Below are 18,847 nucleotides of genomic sequence, written 5' to 3' on the forward strand. Positions count from 1 at the left end.
GGGCAGAAAAGGACAGCCAGTATTTCCAGATGAAATGAATAACTCATCCTGGTTATTATCAGACAATAGTATAAAACTCAAAACTGCCAGAAAGAAATATTCCTTTAACTTGTCCTTATATTTGCAGCCCATTTCTGTGGTTTTCATTTTAATAAGATTGACAATAATGTCTGTTTTCCAGGAAAAGAAAAACATTTTGTTGATATCATGTATAAGCACTTAAGGAAAAAATACTTCCTCTCCTATCTTTCAATGAAAACATTTTTTTTTTTTAAATAGAGTTATAATTCATCATTCTGTGACAGCATTTAGAAAAGAGTGTTTATACAGTTATCTAAAAGCTTGGTCAAATCATATCATCTCCCTGAATATCATCCCGTTTAAGTATTTTTATTACCCATATGCTTACTTTTTATGTGGTAATCTAAATTGCCTAGAGTAATCTGTCTAACAGAGATAATTAAATGCATTTCATTAATATCTACAAAAGGTTCCAAGGGTGTAGATCGGATTAAACTCTGGTTTGCAAACGTGTTGCTCAGATTTCATGATCTACATGCTAAAGAAATAAGTGCCACTTGACTCACAGGAAAATAGGAATACAAAGGATCCAGTTTGCAACAATCTCCAAACCCTTGCCTTTTTACACTGTATCATATAAACTGTATCATATAAACTCCTTTAAATATTTACCAATGACCAGTGTAAACCCATTTTGGATTATTCAATCCAGTGCTATTACTGAAAGCTTGGGAACGAACTCCATTGCTTTAATCTTTTTAGAGTCTTCTCCCTTGAAATCTAAATGTATACTCCCTTTAGTTGTTTGCCACAAAATATATTTTGTTTTAAACACTTCTCATTTCTTTCCAGTGTTTATTCCCTCTTTATCTTAGTTTTGCTGAATTAGAAAAATTTCTGACTTCTAGTCTCTCCTCTTATGGTGATTTTTCCCTCCCATAATCAGCCTAACAGCATTTTCTACATTTGTTACAGTTTGACTTTCCCCCCACCCTGAAACACATTTAGCCACAATTAGTAATACTTCCCTATCTCCACAATGGCATTTGCCAGTGACATGCTCAAATGACAACACATGGATGTCTCTGAGAAATTCAGTTAATAAATCAAGATTCCTTTCTTCAGTGATTCTGAACACATACTTCTAGATCATTGGGAAGATTTTGCAAGTAATCCCTAATCACATCTTTGAATTTTACTGTGTTCATATATGCTCTTTACACAGAGGTTCCCATTCCTCTTTTACATGGACAAAGAGCCACTTGCAAGGTGTGCTAACATTTTCTTGTAACAACTAACTAGGGCTGAATTTATGCAAATCTCACTTCAGCACTCTAGCTTCTGATTTTCAAAAAGCTTTCTATATTTGTCAGTCCTTTCACATTTGTTGCTTTTTTGCAATGTCTTTAGTGGTGCAATTATTCAGCTAATTTTGCCCAGTTTTCAGGTGCATGCAACATCACTGTAAGATTTGAGACTTTATAAACTAGAATATAAGCCCAGATGATTAAAAATATCTTCTTTAAAAATGTAACAATCTTTTTACAGTTCTTTTCTTATTATCAGCAAGAATCATTGTACAAATGAAGGAGATGTATATCCATGTATATATGTACATATATGTGTGCACACACAACTCGCACAACTCTATACCATCATGCTGAATTGTGAAGCTGGTACTTTCATAAGGAATGAAACACACCTGGCTTTCTCTGCCTCTCTCTCCCCTCCCTCTGAGTTTCTCTGCTAAGAATCCCCCTTAGTCTCATATACATCCACACTTAGCTCTCCAGTAAAAATGATTGTCAGATTTATTGGAAGTGGTAGCCTGTCCATCACGCAGCCATTAGACCACCTGCACCCACTGTCTTGAACAGATGTACCAAAGTAATTTTAAAGCAGCTAAATCAGGTGCCAGTAGCAGCCAGGGAGATCAGTCTGAGTTGTTAAACCTGCTTGAGAAGCCCAATAAATTTTCAGATAGTCCATGCTGAGCTTTATGATAGCCTGAGAATGGCAGGCAGTCCAAGTTACTTAGAAGCTCCGTAGGGAATATTACACTGGTTGGCCAGTGCAAACATATATTAGGTTTCTCTTTCACATAGCAGAAGCATTTGTGCTGTATTCTATGTAAATCTAGCTGAAAACTCTACAGAAAATCCCTTTCTAACATCAATATTTACATGAAAACATCATTATGACTTTCAAAGATGGCACAACACTAAGCCTGGCAACATGTGGATAGGTTAGCTTTTTGATTTTTCACTGAACTGAAAAAAAATCACATGCCATTCTTATGTTTAGTCTCAGATTTGGAGAGGAGAGGGTGACAGTAAACCCCTCCTTGAAAAATTCACTTAATCTTACTGTACTTCCTCATTGCAATCAAAAATGAGAATAAAGTCAATGGCTTTCTAGCATCTGCTAATTAAAATATAACCACCAAGCACATGAGGACCCCTATTTTATGTGGCAGACTTCATGTGCTCCTGTAGCATAAACCCAAAGAAACAATGAAAAAACAGCTGCCAAACCCACGATTTTTTGAGCAAACTTGTCTAGAGGTTCAGCTGGTCAATTCTTTAAATTTGAGCACAGAATCAAACAACAGTAACAGTAAGCTAAGAGCTGCCTGGCTAATTTGTTTTAAGCTGCCAGTTCCTGAGTGTGTGGACTTGTGATATCCTTTGTTTCTAAGGATGTCAGGAAAACACCAGCTGACTCTGAGTATAGCTTGCAGGAGAAGCGGCTTATGGAAAAGAAACAAGCCAACCCAACTAAGCTTCCTGCTCAGAGCAGCTCTACAGAAAGCCCTGTCCTGTCACTCTTCCTAACGGTGCCCAGGCTTTCGGTGCAGGGCTCAATTGCCTATGCAAGACACAGAGCCACAGCTGAAAAAGCAGCTGTGCAGCAATTACACATTATGTTCAGGTGATAAGGTTCCTCCTTCAGGAACTGCACGCCTGAAGGCTCATGCCACGAAAGCAGCTGGTCCTATGATCTGCCCATTAGCTTGCACTTGCTTTAATTAATTCTAGCTGGGGAAACTAACCGGACTGATTTTAGCAGAGTTTGAGGATACTGATGTTTGGATTCCTCTGACCAGGCACCGTTCAATGCCTTTTGGAAACTTCTGGCTACTCACCATGTGACACTCTGGGGAGCCAAGTACTTCTCAAGACCTAGCCACAACCCTGGCCCATATCTGAAGATACGGAAATCCCTGTTTTTTCTATGTATGTTTTAACTAAACAGATTCCCAACTGGAAAGTTGCAACTTTTCAGTGCAACACTGATGTTGAGCTAATCTTTTTATGGTTTCCTTTTCTAAAGTAGACCATTAGCTCTTATTCACTAGTATGCTGTTAAAATGGTGGAACTGCATTTTAATAGGATGCTAGCAAAGGAATCATCCAACAAAATCTCTAAATGTCATTACTATGAGCTGCCAGAATCAGCCCCTTGTGGCCCAGAACAAAATGTCTTTTATCAGTGTGGCTTTTGGCCAAACCTCTGTTGTCCAGCTCAAGGCACTAACTGGATTAAACAAAACCAATAAAACCAGCAGAAAACAAAAACGCTGTACAAAAGGGATTATAAATGCCATACAAAAGAAGACAGAAACACGAAGCACCTCTTTAGACTCCAGGTAAAATGCTGTTCCCACCTGACCAAGCCCAAGGACAACACTATCTAATACAGCCTAAGCAACTGTCTCTTGCCTCTCGTAAGCTGTTTCATGAGAAACTACTCCCATATATCCCTGACTTTCTTATTTTACCTTATGTGTCATCAATATTTCACTACTTCTTCCTTCTACATTTGCTGGATGCTTATGCCAGGAGATAACTTTAACTTATCTTCTTAACTTCTGTATTTTTATATGATGAAAGAGTGCCACCATAAACAGATACTTTCTACACTCATTCCTACAAAATGTGCTCAGTATTCATCTCCTTCTTTAGGAACTCGCCAAATGCAATGATTTTTGGCTGTAACTGCAGTATTTATCATGAATCTTTAACAAAGACTTTTCATTCTAAATGCGAAAAAATGAATTGCATCTCAACGTGCAAGGAAGACATTTTAACTTAAAGCTGACAAAACTGGATGTCAGACAGCTAGTAAAATTGAAGCAATGTATTTTTGTAAGAGCAGAGCTAAGAAACCTGTCTGTTTACACAGAGAGACCTAAGCTTATGCTTGAAATGAACAGGGACTCAAAAACGTCAAGGACTGTATAGTCTCCCATAATCAAAACCAGACACCAAAATGCACTGACAGTTTTGGCAAGCTCTGATTCCCATGGAAAAGGTGCAGTTATGGACCCATATAACACTACATTTCTTAAAACATTTTCCAAGTAACAGATCTGCTCTACAAGGATGGAAAGTCCATCCTACCACAAAGAATGAGAACAGCATGATTCCAAGACCAACCTTAGACCAGTAAGCACTGGCGGGAAGCATACACCTTGATCTCAGTATCTTGTGAGCTTGAAATATTGGCCAAATATTCAGAAAGCAGAGATCCTACACAGACTGTCTAATACAGGATGAACAACTGCAAATTATTTGCACATTGATGGCAGCTCATGTCCACTTCTCACAGGTTGACAGAAAAGAGTGACACAAGACATCCCCATAAATTTGATCCCATCGAGAAAAACAGCACAGCCCAAAGCCATCGTCAGGCATTTCTTGGACAGAAGAGCCCATTACTACAACATTCCCCGACCACACTAAACATTTGTTGATACACCAAAGGTAGGGAATAAGGCTCCCAATTTAGACCAGGTGTTTCAGCTGTCTGCAACAGTAAGAGACCATACCACTGTTTCCAGAATAGCTCTACTTCAACCAAATCAAAAGCCACTCTGAGAAAAGAAAAACAAACCAACCCTAAGCAAGCTGAAAACACCACACACCAGCAGATTTGCATCTCAGTATTTTTCATAAATACACAAGAAAAAGCTAGGAATAGAGCTAGAGACAAGTAGAAATACATGAAGATTGATTAAAGCATCATCCTATGTTTTAAAGTGAATATCAGTGCATCTCTCAGCACTGTAACTTTATATGTATATTACACATTAAGAAATGTTACTTTATAGCAAAGCTGCAAATAACCATCTTGTCTAAGTGAACCTAAGCTAACTTAAATATTAAAAGCAAAATGGCATTATCATTCTGTTTGATCTCTTAAGCTATGGGAAAGTTTTTCCATGCTATTTATATTTTAAATAATATGCCTCTCCAGGTTTTAATTATAAAACTCTAAATAAATCCCATGAGCATACACTTATTATTATCTGTCTGCTGAGTTCCTATTTGTACTTCCAGCTAATTACTTCCCCTGTCAGAAAAATATTCTCTAAAGTCACAGGATGCCATACAAGTACCTCAATCTCTTTCATTTTACATCTCCCAATGTTTGATACAGAAAATGTAAATTCATTTGGCTACTGCTGTAAGAGTAAGAAACTTGAAATAATCTCTGCATTGTCAGCAGGTCTTTACCTTGTGTGCTTAATCCCTGTTACCATGGTGATATTTAATTGCACAGCCACACAGTTTGATTGGTTTATTTTAAATTGAAGTTTTTCTGCGGAACAGCACAGGATCCTAGTGAACATTAGATAAATGGCTTTCAAAATATTGCAGTGAGTCATATTGTTGTCAGTGACTAGATTAATTTGAGTTCAGTTAAACTATTTCTTCACTTTAAGCTTATACATATATGACAACACACATAATACGAGGATTTTTAGCATTATACTCGGGAGCTGAGCATTTTGAGTATAATTAAGCAGTATTTTATTGTAAGGAGGGCAATTAAAACCTAAATGAAAATTAAAATTCAGTAGGCTTTTGTTGGTAGTATCATCTTGTCTTTCTAAAACAAATTACCTTGCTGTTCTACAAAAACAATCTAGACAAGAACCTTTTACAGTAGGCTTGTGCTGGATTTTCTTTATAGAAAACCGTAAATATATTTATATGACAGAAATTAGGCCAAAAGGATAAATACAGCTTCTTCAGCGCCGGCTTTTGTGTACCGCAGCATGCAGTTCCTTAGTATATAAATGACTGATGGAAAAGCATCGTTAATATGGCATTTCCTGGCACGCCATAACATATTAGATAACTTGTTTTAAATTCTGTACATAAACTATGGTGACCTGGTGTACTTCAACTGTGCTATTTAAACAGCGTCAATATATTATGCTAATTCTCACCCCTTTTTGCTGCTCTACAACCCAGCTGCAGCACAGTTTTTTCTTAATGCCGCAACTGAAGCTCTGGGGGAAGTTTTCACCTAGCCTTTACTGTGAAAGGTCCCAGTTCCATCACCCAGTATCAGACACCTTCGTCTTATTTATTTTTTCAAGCTTGTGGCCATTAGGGTCCCAGAATACAGCCTGCAGGATCACTCTACCTTTTTGGTGTTTCAGGGGCTCTTTTGCCCTCCTGAATTTTAAGGACTATCAACTAGCCTGGTTCTACTTCATAAGCAGAGCCCCTCTGCACCATTTGGGATACCAGCACGTGACCAGAGAAAAGAGTTAGAGCTTCTTACAAACTACTACTGCTCTCCCAACCACCTGCATGGCTTTGCAGAACCAGAACTTTACAGTTTTAATCTCAGTTCTGTAGGGACCACACTCTGTTTTACAAGAGAGATGTTTGAAAAAGCAGGCTCTGACTAGGGTTACCGTTCTCACACAAACTGTTTATAACAATTCATTTGTTCTACACTCCCAGGAGAAGCGCCATGTTGTACTGAAGCAATGCTTCTACAGATGCATTTACATGCTGTAATGCAAAGAAGAGATACTGATATGCCATATGAAACATATACCCAGAAGCGTGTAAACTCCAAGAGTAATAATCATTTTCATTTTCTCAGCTCTGTACATTGTGACCCTGGGTTAGGATACCTTGAAATTTTTCTTTTTTTTTTTTTTTTTTTTACAGGCTCTGCTCCAGAAGTTTTATTTTGCTTCCTAATCCACATGCAAACACACACGAGTAACAGCTTTCAGGATGCAACACTTCTCTGGATTTCATGGTGTCCCCATTCAGTTTGTGTTTGGAGAAAACACTGGGGACTAGATCAAAACACTGACCTTACTGTAGGAGAGGTCCTACATGGCCCAATCAGTACATGATTCCCTGTACTCCACCTAGGTACAATTAACTCCAGGCAACCCACGGCTAATGACTGAGCAAAAGCTTCTTCTCTTCTGAGTAGTCTCACCCGCATTCATACCTTCTTGTATAACTTCCCTCACCTTTCCAATGTGAGGAATCAATCCTCTTGGTCTGGCAAGTGATGGTTGCACATTCATGCAGAGAGGACTTGGAAAGGGCAAGGCAGGAGATAGGGAAGGAGCCACAGTGCTGTGGCTAGCTCCTGAATTACTGCATACCAACCAGCTTAGGTACAGTTGCCTTACAATGCAATGAACTCTCAATTTTTTCCATGCTCTAGTTAAAATAAAATAACCCCATAAATCAGCATCTCCTTGCTATTATTCCCTTAATTATAACAATGATTTATCCCAGCCAATATTAACATCATTTTGTCTGTCATATTTATGCCTGCCATATTTATGGCTAAAGCAACAGTTCTCTGTGAAGGAAGAGCAATTGCTAAATCATTCTCTCTTTTGAAGAGGTTGAGCTGATTTAGCAAAACTTTCTTTTTCACCATATGCCCAAGTTGTCTCTAGGCAGACCACTGACATAAACAGGTTGCTATATAATTTTCCTTCCCTAATTATTCACGTTTGCTTTAAACAGTCACTTCTGTTTGTGTGTCCCTGCTGCTGCTCATCTCTTCTAGCCCCACTCTCCCTTCCACCAAATGATCCTGTCCTTGAGCAGGTCAAACCCTTAGCAACAGAAAGCAAATTTGTATGCAGTCTGAAAGGAGCACAGTAGCACTCTAATAGCATGCTATTCACATCAACAGCCTGTATTAGTGACAAGGGAATCAAAAAAAAAAAAAAAAAGAATAGAAAAAACAAGAATCGCCATACCAATCAGACCTGTTGTCCGCCTGGTCCAGTATCCTTTCTCTAACAGCACTCAGCACCCGCTTCAGAGGAAGGTGCAAGAAATCTTGTAATTATAGAATAACCTGATTAATACAGGAAGTTTCGTCCTAGCCTTAGGCAGTCAGCAGCTGACTCACCCGCTTGTCTGAAATGTAAGATTTTATATCTGCTCTAATTTTTTTTTTAATCCTATGTAATTTAATAGTGAAGTCTCATTACAAATGTACATTACAAATGTACATTTGGATTCTATGAAGCATTTTAGGCTTTCCTGTAACCTGTAGCTGACAGTTATATTTACTAATTATATAGGTTGTACTATTTTTGTCACTGTTCAACTGCCTGCTATTCAATCTTATTGGATGTCCCTTTTAGGGACGTGGGAAAAAGTGGGCCAGAGAGCATGATTCCAATGCCTGTTCCCTTGCCGCCTCACCTGGGAGCAGAGATGCCCGAAGAGGCACAGCACAGTCAGCTTTTGGCTTAAGGCGTTACCCTGGCATACAGGCTTCCTACATTCACATTCCTAACCTGGATCAGAAGGAGAAGGAAATGAATCCTTTTTTCAACACCCTGCATAAACACAAGTGCTCTCATGGAGGATGGAGCAGCAGCAGCCGTGTTGTTTGCATTTTTGCAAATGACACATAAATGCTCCAGTGACTCTAGTCAACATTGCTTCTGTACTTTGAGATGAAGGAATGTAATGCATTCAGTAAAGTGCTATATAACATCATACCTACATGGCAGAAGAAGGCTCCTGTGGCTTCAAACTTTCATTATGGCCTTATGTACTAAGGTAGTCTTAAGGTACAAATAACAGCAGCTTTTTCAAAACCCGGGAAGATGAACAACACAGTAACAACAATCGAGGCTTCCACTGTATTCTATATCCTTTGGTTGTTTTCAGAACTTTCTGACAGAACAAATTCCCGAGAAATATTCCAAGAAAGGACTAAACTACCAATAGGCATGTACAACCTACAGAACACATGGATAGGAAGGTTGAGGTAGAGCTAGACATACCAAGAGAAAATAAATAATAAATTAAAAAAGCCTGAATGGTCTGACCCTCTTCTGTGCTTATTTATTTTTAAGTAAGCTGATTAGCAGGCTGTGAGCCTCAGTTTTGTATCTGGTGTAAATTAGTGTCCCTTAATAAGCAGGATGCTTGATTGATACGCCATTAATATCATCAATGATTGTGTTCTGTCATTCCACACTGCTGGCTAGCTGTGAGAACTGGGTGTACAAGGAGGACCACACAGACCAGACAGGATGCAAGCACCATGCACAGAGGCACTCCACCTTTCAGAAAACATGAATGAGTTTCCTCTTCTAAGCACAGCAAGCACTGAAAGAATAAGATGAAGACGACTAAAGAAAATTTAGGTAAGTATTTGAGTACAGAAGAGTATCATGGCATTGGTGACATCACTATATTATAAAGAAATATTGTATGGTGTATGCTTTGAGAATTTAGGATGTTGTGAGCTGCACTAGCTACCAAAGAACACAAACATGTTCCCTCTGTTTTATGTATGGGTCAAAAGGTGATATTCAAGAATTCCATGTTTCACAAATAGCATAGCTACTAAACCAAGCAAGGACAACAAAAATGTAATGATTTCACAAGCCAAAAATCATGGAGCTGTTGTTATATGCAGTATAATACACCTTAGAGGGAAAAATAATTGTTTGCCAGATACACCTGGAAGAAGTCTGGAAGAATTTAGTGTTACTAAACACTTAAGCACCAGCAAAAAACAACAGCAGGCTCTAAAGAGATCAAAATATTTTGTGACATGTTTCCACTGGTGTATCAACCACGCCATACTAACATAACAAGATTCAGAAAGACTTCTGATGAGTAGGTCTCTCCCAGCTCTGCTGTGCACTCTGAAGACCGACCTGTGATTTCAAGCCAAGCAGTAATGCTGCAGGCTTTGACCTTTGGGTGTGCTTCTTGTTATTTCTTGTCTGGAATCCCAGCTGTTTGCTCAGTTTGTTCCAGACTGGAGCAGAGAAGCAAGCAGATATGCATGAAGTACATACAGATGGTCAGAGTCCTTGGAGTGAAAGAGGAAGCCAACCAGACTGGTAACACGGACCAACCTTGTCCTCTCTGAGGCAATAAATAGCAAGATTTAAAAGTAAACACAATCAATAGCTTGTCTTGAAAACAAGGACATGACAATAAGCTGGCCTAACAGACCCCTCTGAAAAATTAATACTGCAATAACTAACTGACCTTACTGGGACCGCTGTTGCTTTCAGTCCACATGGGAAGGATTACACTTGCTTTCAGTTCACCTGACTTCACATTCTTTGGTCTTTATTTAAATCATAGAATCATAAAATGGTTTGGGTTGGAAGGGACCTTAAAGAACATCTAGTTCATCTGCCACAGGCAGGGACACCTTCCACTAGACCAGGTTGTTCAAAGCCCCATCCAGCCTGGCCTTGAACATTTCCAGGGATGAGGCATCTACCACATCTCTGGGCAACTTGTTCCAGTGTCTTACCACTCTCATAGTAAAGAATTTCTTCCTAATATATAATCTAAATCTACTCTCTTCCAATTTAAAGCCACTCCCCCTTGTCCTATCACTACATGCCCTTCTCGTAGGCCCCCTTTAGGTACTGGAAGCTGCTCTAAGGTCTCCCCAGAGCCTTCTCTTCTCCAGGTTGAACAACCCCAACTGTCTCAGCCTGTCTCCGTAGGAGAGGTGCTTCAGCCCTCTGATCATCTTCTTGGCCTTCCTCTGCACTTGCTCCAACAGCTCCATGTCTTTCTTGTGTTGGGGGCCCCCGAGTTGGACACAGTACTCCAGGTGGGGTCTCAGCCAGAGTTGAGGGGGAAAATCACCTCCCTCAACCTGCTGGGCACACTCCTTTTGATGCAGCCCAGGACCCAGTTGGCTTTTCGGGCTGCAACTGCACATTGCTGGGTCATGTCAAGCTTCTCATCAACCAACTCTTTCAAGTCTTTCTCCTCAGAGCTGCTCTCAATCCCTTCTCTGCCCAGCCTATATGACAGAAGTCAGATCTACAAACATACCAAAGTACCTCATGCCTTAGGAATCAAAGGGGTAGGACTTTTCATGGCAGCAAATGTTACTTCAACTTGCATCTTTGAGTGCAGTTCTAGGGCAGCTTAAGCCAACACAAGTCTGTTGCAACCCTGTCCCCACACCAGTCAGATATTTCAGTGTGTCAGCAATGCTGTTCATCACCTGGCATTAGCCATGCTCCAAGAAGGCGGCTAGTTCAGCTGACCTATGGAGGTTTCTTCCATGCAAAACTGTTCTGCAACATTATCAGACCTTGCAGAGAACTGGCTCAGGAAGCTGAACTGACATAAAATGCATTGCTTTCTCTGTAGGACTGATTTTTCAGTAGCTTTTGCCAGTTTATTTCCCTCTGTCAACTCCCCTCCGACTCTGACAAGCAGCAAGGCTGACACAAGCAAAAGGGCAAAAATGTACAGGTCCAAAAACCAGTAAGATCATAGCAGTAGCAACTTAGGAGCTGAAATTGCCATACGGCTAAACCCTTTGTGGACAAAGTCCACATAAGTCCATAAGTGCTTGGAGCGATGTAGAGATGTTCCAGCTGCCCCAGCCATTGAGTCGGCTGCATTTGGAGCTCGGCTAAGGTGCCTCTATACAAACGCTCGTAGTATGGGGAACAAGCAAGAGGAATTAGAGATGTGTGCAAGGCTACGGGAATATGATGTCATTGGTATCACAGAAACATGGTGGGATGGCTCCTATGACTGGAATGTCGGAATGGAAGGTTACAGGCTGTTTAGAAAAGACAGGCCAGGCAGACGGGGAGGGGGCGTTGCTATGTATGTCAGTGATAGGCTAGAGAGTATGGAACTCTGTCTGGGGACGGGTGATGAGGTAACAGAGTGTTTGTGGGTCAGGATCAAAGGGAAAACAGCAACAGGGGACATTACGGTGGGGATCTGTTACAGGCCGCCTGATCAAGAGGACTCTGTGGATGAAGCGCTCTACAGACAGATAGGAGCAGCCTCACGCTCGCAGGCCCTGGTCCTCATGGGGGACTTCAACCATCCTGACATCTGTTGGAGGGACGGTACGGCCCGGCACAAGCAATCCAGGAGGTTCCTCGATTGCGTGGAAGACAACTTCCTCTTTTAAGCAGTAGAGGAGCCGACGAGGAGAGGTGCCATGCTGGACCTCGTGCTCACCAACAGGGAGGGACTGGTTGGAAATGTGACGCTCCAGGGCAGCCTTGGCTCTAGTGATCACGAGATGGTTGAGTTTGAGATCCTCAGGACAGTGAGAAGAGCATGCAGGAAGCTCACTGCCCTGGACTTCAAGAAAGCAGACTTTGGCCTCTTCAGGAACCTCCTTAGTGAGGTTTCATGGGATACAGTCCTAGAGGGCAGGGGGGCCCAAGACTGCTGGTTGATATTCAAGGATCACCTGCTACGTGCTCAAGAGTGTTGCATCCCGACTAGAAGAAAGTGCAGCAGGAGGGCCAGGAGACCTCCATGGATGGACAAGGAGCTGCTGAGGAAACTTAGAGGGAAAAAAGAAGCTTATAGAAGGCGGAAGCAAGGACAGGCGGCCTGGGAAGAATACAGGAACATTGCCCGAGAAGCTAGGGACCAAGTTAGGAAAGCTAAGGCCCAGCTAGAATTAAGTTTGGCAAGGGATGTAAAAGATAACAGGAAAGGATTCTATAGATACGTAGCAAATAAAAGACAGGCTAGGGACAATGTAGGCCCTCTCCAGAAGCTATCAGGAGAACTGGCTACCATGGATTTGGAGAAGGCTGAGGTTCTTAATGACTTCTTTGCCTCAGTCTTCACCAGCAAATGCTCTGACCACACAACCCAAGTCTTGGAAAGCAAATGCAGGGACTGTGAGAACGAAGACCTTAGGCCCACTGTAGGAGAGGATCAGGTTCGAGACCATCTTAAGAACCTGAACGTGCACAAGTCCATGGGACCTGATGAAATCCATCCACGGGTCCTGAAGGAGCTGGCGAATGAAGTTGCTAAGCCACTGTCCATCATATTCGAAAAATCCTGGCAGTCAGGTGAAGTTCCCGATGACTGGAAGAAGGGTAATATAACCCCCATTTTCAAGAAGGGGAAGGTGGAAGACCCGGGGAACTACAGACCAGTCAGCCTCACCTCTGTGCCTGGCAAAATCTTGGAACAGTTTCTCCTGGAAAACATGCTAAGGCACATGAAAAACAACGAGGTGGTTGGTGACAGCCAACATGGCTTCACTAAGGGGAAATCCTGCCTGACCAATCTGGTGGCCTTCTATGATGGAGCCACGGAACTGATGGACAGCGGCAGAGCAGTTGATGTCATCTACCTGGACTTGTGCAAAGCATTCGACACTGTCCCGCATGACATCCTTGTCTCTAAATTGGAGAGACATCAATTTGATAGATGGACCACTCGGTGGATAAAAAACGGGCTCGATGGCCGCACGCAAAGAGTTGTGGTAAATGGCTCGATGTCCAGTTGGAAACCTGTAACGAGTGGTGTCCCTCAGGGATCGGTGTTGGGACCGGTCCTGTTCAACATCTTTGTCGGTGACATGGACAGTGGGATTGAGTGTGCCCTCAGCAAGTTTGCCGATGACACCAAGCTGTGTGGTTCGGTTGATACGCTGGAGGGAAGGGATGCCATCCAGAGGGACCTTGACACGCTTGTGAGGTGGGCCGATGCCAACCTTATGAAGTTTAACCAAGGCAAGTGCAAGGTCCTACATCTGGGTCGGGGCAACCCCAGGCACTGCTACAGACTGGGCAGAGAAGAGATTCAGAGCAGCCCTGCAGAAAAGGACTTGGGGGTGTTGGTTGACGAGAAGCTTAACATGAGCCGGCAGTGTGCGCTTGCAGCCCAGAAAGCCAACCGTATCCTGGGCTGCATCAAAAGAAGCGTGACCAGCAGGTCGAAGGAGGTGATCCTGCCCCTCTACTCTGCTCTTGTGAGACCTCACTTGGAGTACTGCGTACAGTTCTGGTGTCCTCAACATAAAAAGGACATGGAGCTGTTGGAGCAAGTCCAGAGGAGGGCCACGAGGATGATAAGAGGGCTGGAGCACCTCCCATATGAAGACAGGCTGAGAAAGTTGGGGCTGTTCAGCCTGGAGAAGAGAAGGCTGCGTGGTGACCTCATAGCAGCCTTCCAGTATCTGAAGGGGGTCTACAAGGATGCTGGGGAGGGACTCTTCCTTAGGGACTGTAGTGGTAGGACAAGGGGTAATGGGTTCAAACTTAAACAGAGGAAGTTTAGATTAGATATAAGGAAGAAGTTCTTTACAGTGAGGGTGGTGAAGCACTGGAATGGGTTGCCCAGGGAGGTTGTGGATGCTCCATCCCTGGCGGTGTTCAAGGCCAGGTTGGACAGAGCCTTGAGCCACATGGTTTAGGGCAAGGTGTCCCTGCCCATGGCAGGGGGGTTGGAACTAGATGATCTTAAGGTCCTTTCCAACCCTTACGATTCTATGATTCTATGAAAGTCATCCAAAACCTTCCTGCTTCCCATGATACCTCCCTGAAACCCCATATTCACACCAAAGACATTTCTAATAAGTGTCATGTTTGTATTCAAATTAGCATTACAGAAATTTCTTATAATCATATAGTACACAGTGTATATAATAAATGCAAAGAAAATAGGCTTCTAAAATTATTATAGATACACTGCAAACTATTTCATATTAAAGTCCAGCTTAATACAGCTTGTGCAGTATAGAAACACGCTGGAAGAATACTAGATGATTGCTGTCCTCCCATCCTGAAATGTATTACTTGTAAGGCTATTTCAAGCAAAAGTGGCAAGTTAAAAGGAACTGGGTGAAGTTCTTAAACTTTGATGTACCATGGCCTAAACTTAAGAAAATGTACTGTAGAGGTTTGCAAAGTGACCTCAGTGGTGCCATCTGTACATAAGAGACAATGAATTGATAGCAACATCTGAAAATATTTTGATAAAAGGCTCTTCTCGCACTTTTACAAAAATGCTGCCTAGCAATAGAAGCTGCCCCTGATTAACTCAGGCCATAGGGCTTTCAGAGATTTGAAAGAAACCAAATTTACTTCAGCAGAAAGAATAAACATCTCTTCCCATTCATGCCTTAAAGCATTTGCACCGACACCATATAATTACTTGTCATTTCACTAAAAGATTCTCCTGGATTCTCTATTCCTCCCACAATTTCAAAATTACAATATATCTGCTTGCAGTTGAATGGTTATGTACATATGGCACTAAGTAAATTATTTAACTAAAAAGCAGTTAAGGTTGCTATGAATTATGTTATTTGCTTGTACAGGACTCACACACATTTCATTGTGATAATACCTAGTTTATACATCTTTAATCAAAACCAAGTGAAGGATTTGAATTGCTCTTTTTTCTTCAGTGATGCAATTTGTTAACCTGTATGGTTATAAAAAGCCTTGGAGACAATATGAAATGCTATCTTGCTGATCTCTCTCCTGCCTTTATTGTCATAATGTCAACAACCATCTCACTATTTCATTCCTAAAATCCAGGCGTGAAAAATGAAGGAAAGAAAATTAAATTCTGTTTTAATTTATGTAGTTTTATGCAGTATTTGCAAAAGCAGTCTTTTCAAAAGCCAGAGAGGGCTTCTCATTGCCCAAGGAAGAGGCACTTAAGGACAGGTACTATATACCTCCATAGAGGAATCACTGACAAAGTCACTAGGTGTATTCAGTCTTTGGTCATTCTTCCAAAACAAAGATATATGTCATATAACTATCCATTCACACTGTAGTAGCTACCGGGGCTAGTTCACTAGTAACAGTGGATAGTTGGTAATTTGGGACAGCAGTTTATGGTTCCAAAAATGGTTTCCCAATTTTGTTCACTTTCTGAAGGTACTGGCTTTTACTGCATCCCAGACACTGTCATTTAATGAAAGATGCATTACTACTGTGGAGACATAACTGGTGCATATGTTACAGCCAATGCTGTTGCTTTGAAACATTTGATATTAGAATATGTACTATAACTCATGCAATGTGTATGTACATAGCATTGTTCAACTTACACCTAAGACTGCTCAGAATATCAGTGAGTAAGAAAGTTTGGCACAAAATATCAAAGGCTTCTGCACATCAGTTTCCTCAGAGGTCTCACTGTCTCTACCCTTTAAGCAGCCTAAATTTTTTCCAGACAGTCTGTAATCCACATGCAGAGAAAAATGGAAGAAAGACCTGGGCCACAAACAGAATAGAAAGCAAGCACCTTATTAGAGCACAGGAAGAAAACGCAACCACCACAACAACAGAATAACAACAACAAGCCTAACATTACTTAATGCATAATTTGGCACTGCCTGTTACGGATTTATGTTCCTGAGAGAAGCAGTTTGCTGCATTTAAGAGAGGGATATGGCACTTTAAGGTACTAAAAGGCAATCCAAAAAATAAACAAAATAATCATTAGCTATTGAGAGTTAGAAAACATTCCCAAATTGCAAAATCAATGAGTACTAATTCACTGCTTTTTGTAAGCCACAGCTGTTTATAGCTACACAACAAGTGCAGCATCCCATTATGTGACCAGTGAGAAAAGAGGAGAAATCAAATGTGGTGCCTGTCCTCAGAAGCAGGATATTAATTTTTTAGATGAATCTCAGCCACACAGAGGACAACATAGAATCACAGAATGGTTTGGATTGGAAAGGACCTTAAGATCACCTAGTTCCAACCCCCCTGCAATGGGCAGGGATGCCTCACACTAGATCATGACACCCAAGGCTCTGTCCAACCTGGCCTTGAACACTGCCAGGGATGGAACATTCACCACTTCTTTCGGCATACCAACAGTCTGTACAAAAAATGGGACACCCAAGGTGCGCAGGTTCCTTCACTAACTAGAGTAACAGAAGCAGCAGAGTCACATCTGCACAGTACTTTGGAGACTCACCTACACTTCTTGACAAGCTTAATTAGTTCAGGCAGAAAACCTATGTTAATACAGCTATATTGTGGCTTGGTATTCAGCTTCACATTGTCCAGCACTGCACCCGTTGTCTTACAGACATGCAAAGCATGAAAAATACTTGTTCAAGGAAGAAAACGACATTTCAATGTCAGCTTTTGAGCCCTCATTAACCCAAACAACTTGCTCCAATTTGGACAGGTCTGATAATCACCCTAGATCTTGAAGGCCTGCAGGACGCTGCTACAAACGTTGCTTTAGCTCTAAAAGCAAACATCTCCTAGAAGGCCAAGGTACACACCATGGGCAAAATGGGGAGGAAGATACAGCAGAGTAACAGGGATTCTCTTTCTTATGCTGTACAATTCTGATTTTCCAGATGAAAGATCTTGAGTGAATTAAGGGTTTTTCATGGTCAAGTTAAAATAAGTCTGATCCTTCCACTCTGTGTTAAAAGAAAGAATTGTAATTCTCACCCAGGACTTTTTTAAGCACCTGAAAGTTTCTAACCAGACTGACAAACATAAAAATGAAGAAAAACAATTAAATAAGCCCCAACCTTTCACATAAGCAGAATCAAAATGTTAGCCTTAAAAATGTGATGTAAGCTAAAGCATCTAATGTTGCAAAATCAGCCAATGGTTCTGCTGACTCACCACCATCACCCCTTTTTAATGAAGACATTCCAAAGCCACATAAGAGTATATCTGCTAACACAGCAAACTGCATTTTATCCAAACCACTTTAAGCCATTTTAAAGAATAATTATGCACAGTTTTTACTGGGAAAAGAAAAGCCAATTTTGTTTGCAATCACTTCGTCCACATTGCCATTTATTTTGCAAACCTTTAAATTCAGAGCTAAAGGACTATGGGAAATTTAAGAATTGGAATATTTACTATACAAGATCAAAATATACACTTTCTCATTACCAGTATAATGAATATATTGGACAAGCTAAAAGAGCTTTGGCAGAAATGGAGAAGAATTGTTAGTCTCAGTCAGAACTGACCTTTTGCCTCATTCTTTAAACATAGCATTTTTGGTTTTATTTTTTTATTAACGACATTTGTTGTAATTGATGAATTACAGGTCCTTATATTATCAGCACTTTCTTGGGGAAATGAAATGACCAAGTACCAAAACAAGGCGCAGTAAAGTACAGTCAGGGCTCTCCCTGTGTGATAAATCAAAATAGTTGAACACCGTAAGGCTGAACCACGAATTAGGATTCCACGGAGAAATACTGAGTCAAGAGCAGGGCTGCAGCGCGGTGCTGTAGACTGCAAGCTCACACTGCCCACTTACTTGATGAAGTAGTCTCTTCCATCTCTGTTTGCCGTCATCTCCCATCCATAAGGTGTCCCCTGGTTCAAGCTCCAGGTCCCTGAAGAGTGAGGCCACCCTGAAGACTTGTTCCTGTGGCTGTAATTTTTGGGGGGAAGAGAGGAAAAAAAAAGTTATGGGTCTGTTGTATTTATTCTTCCAATTTACTTATTTCACATCATTCATTTGACATCCAAATACTTACACAGTTGTGAAACATACAGCCAAAACCCAGGCAACGGAAAACAGGTTAGCAGGTCTGCTTACATTTGTAATATTCCTCCAGTCAGTGGAAAGATAAACTGTCATTTCTAACAGTCTTGAGTTCAAGCCTTTGGCCTGGTAAATCTGTCATACCCCATCAGTCCCACATCCAAAATACTCATTTTCAATAGTTTTTAGTACAAGGGACAGGGAGCATTTTCATTCATCACCATCCCCTGCTCAAGTGCCAGCTGTCAGTA

At 41.2% G+C, this 18,847-nt stretch overlaps 1 protein-coding gene across 4 annotated transcripts in view; it reads right to left on the minus strand.

Annotated features, from left to right (window-relative positions):
* The window catches only part of FRMPD4 (FERM and PDZ domain containing 4), a 298,110-nt gene that overhangs the window by 97,049 nt on the left and 182,214 nt on the right, over positions 1-18,847 (minus strand). For all 4 annotated transcript variants that reach the window (XM_030474900.1, XM_030474891.1, XM_030474884.1 and 1 more), the window contains exon 2: positions 18,366-18,482. In XM_030474900.1, the coding sequence (XP_030330760.1) occupies positions 18,366-18,387 (22 nt within the window). In that variant the 5' untranslated portion in view covers positions 18,388-18,482. The remainder of the gene's footprint in view (positions 1-18,365; positions 18,483-18,847) is intronic.

The sequence above is a fragment of the Strigops habroptila genome, chromosome 2 (assembly GCF_004027225.2).
Source record: "Strigops habroptila isolate Jane chromosome 2, bStrHab1.2.pri, whole genome shotgun sequence".
NCBI lineage: Eukaryota > Metazoa > Chordata > Aves > Psittaciformes > Psittacidae > Strigops > Strigops habroptila.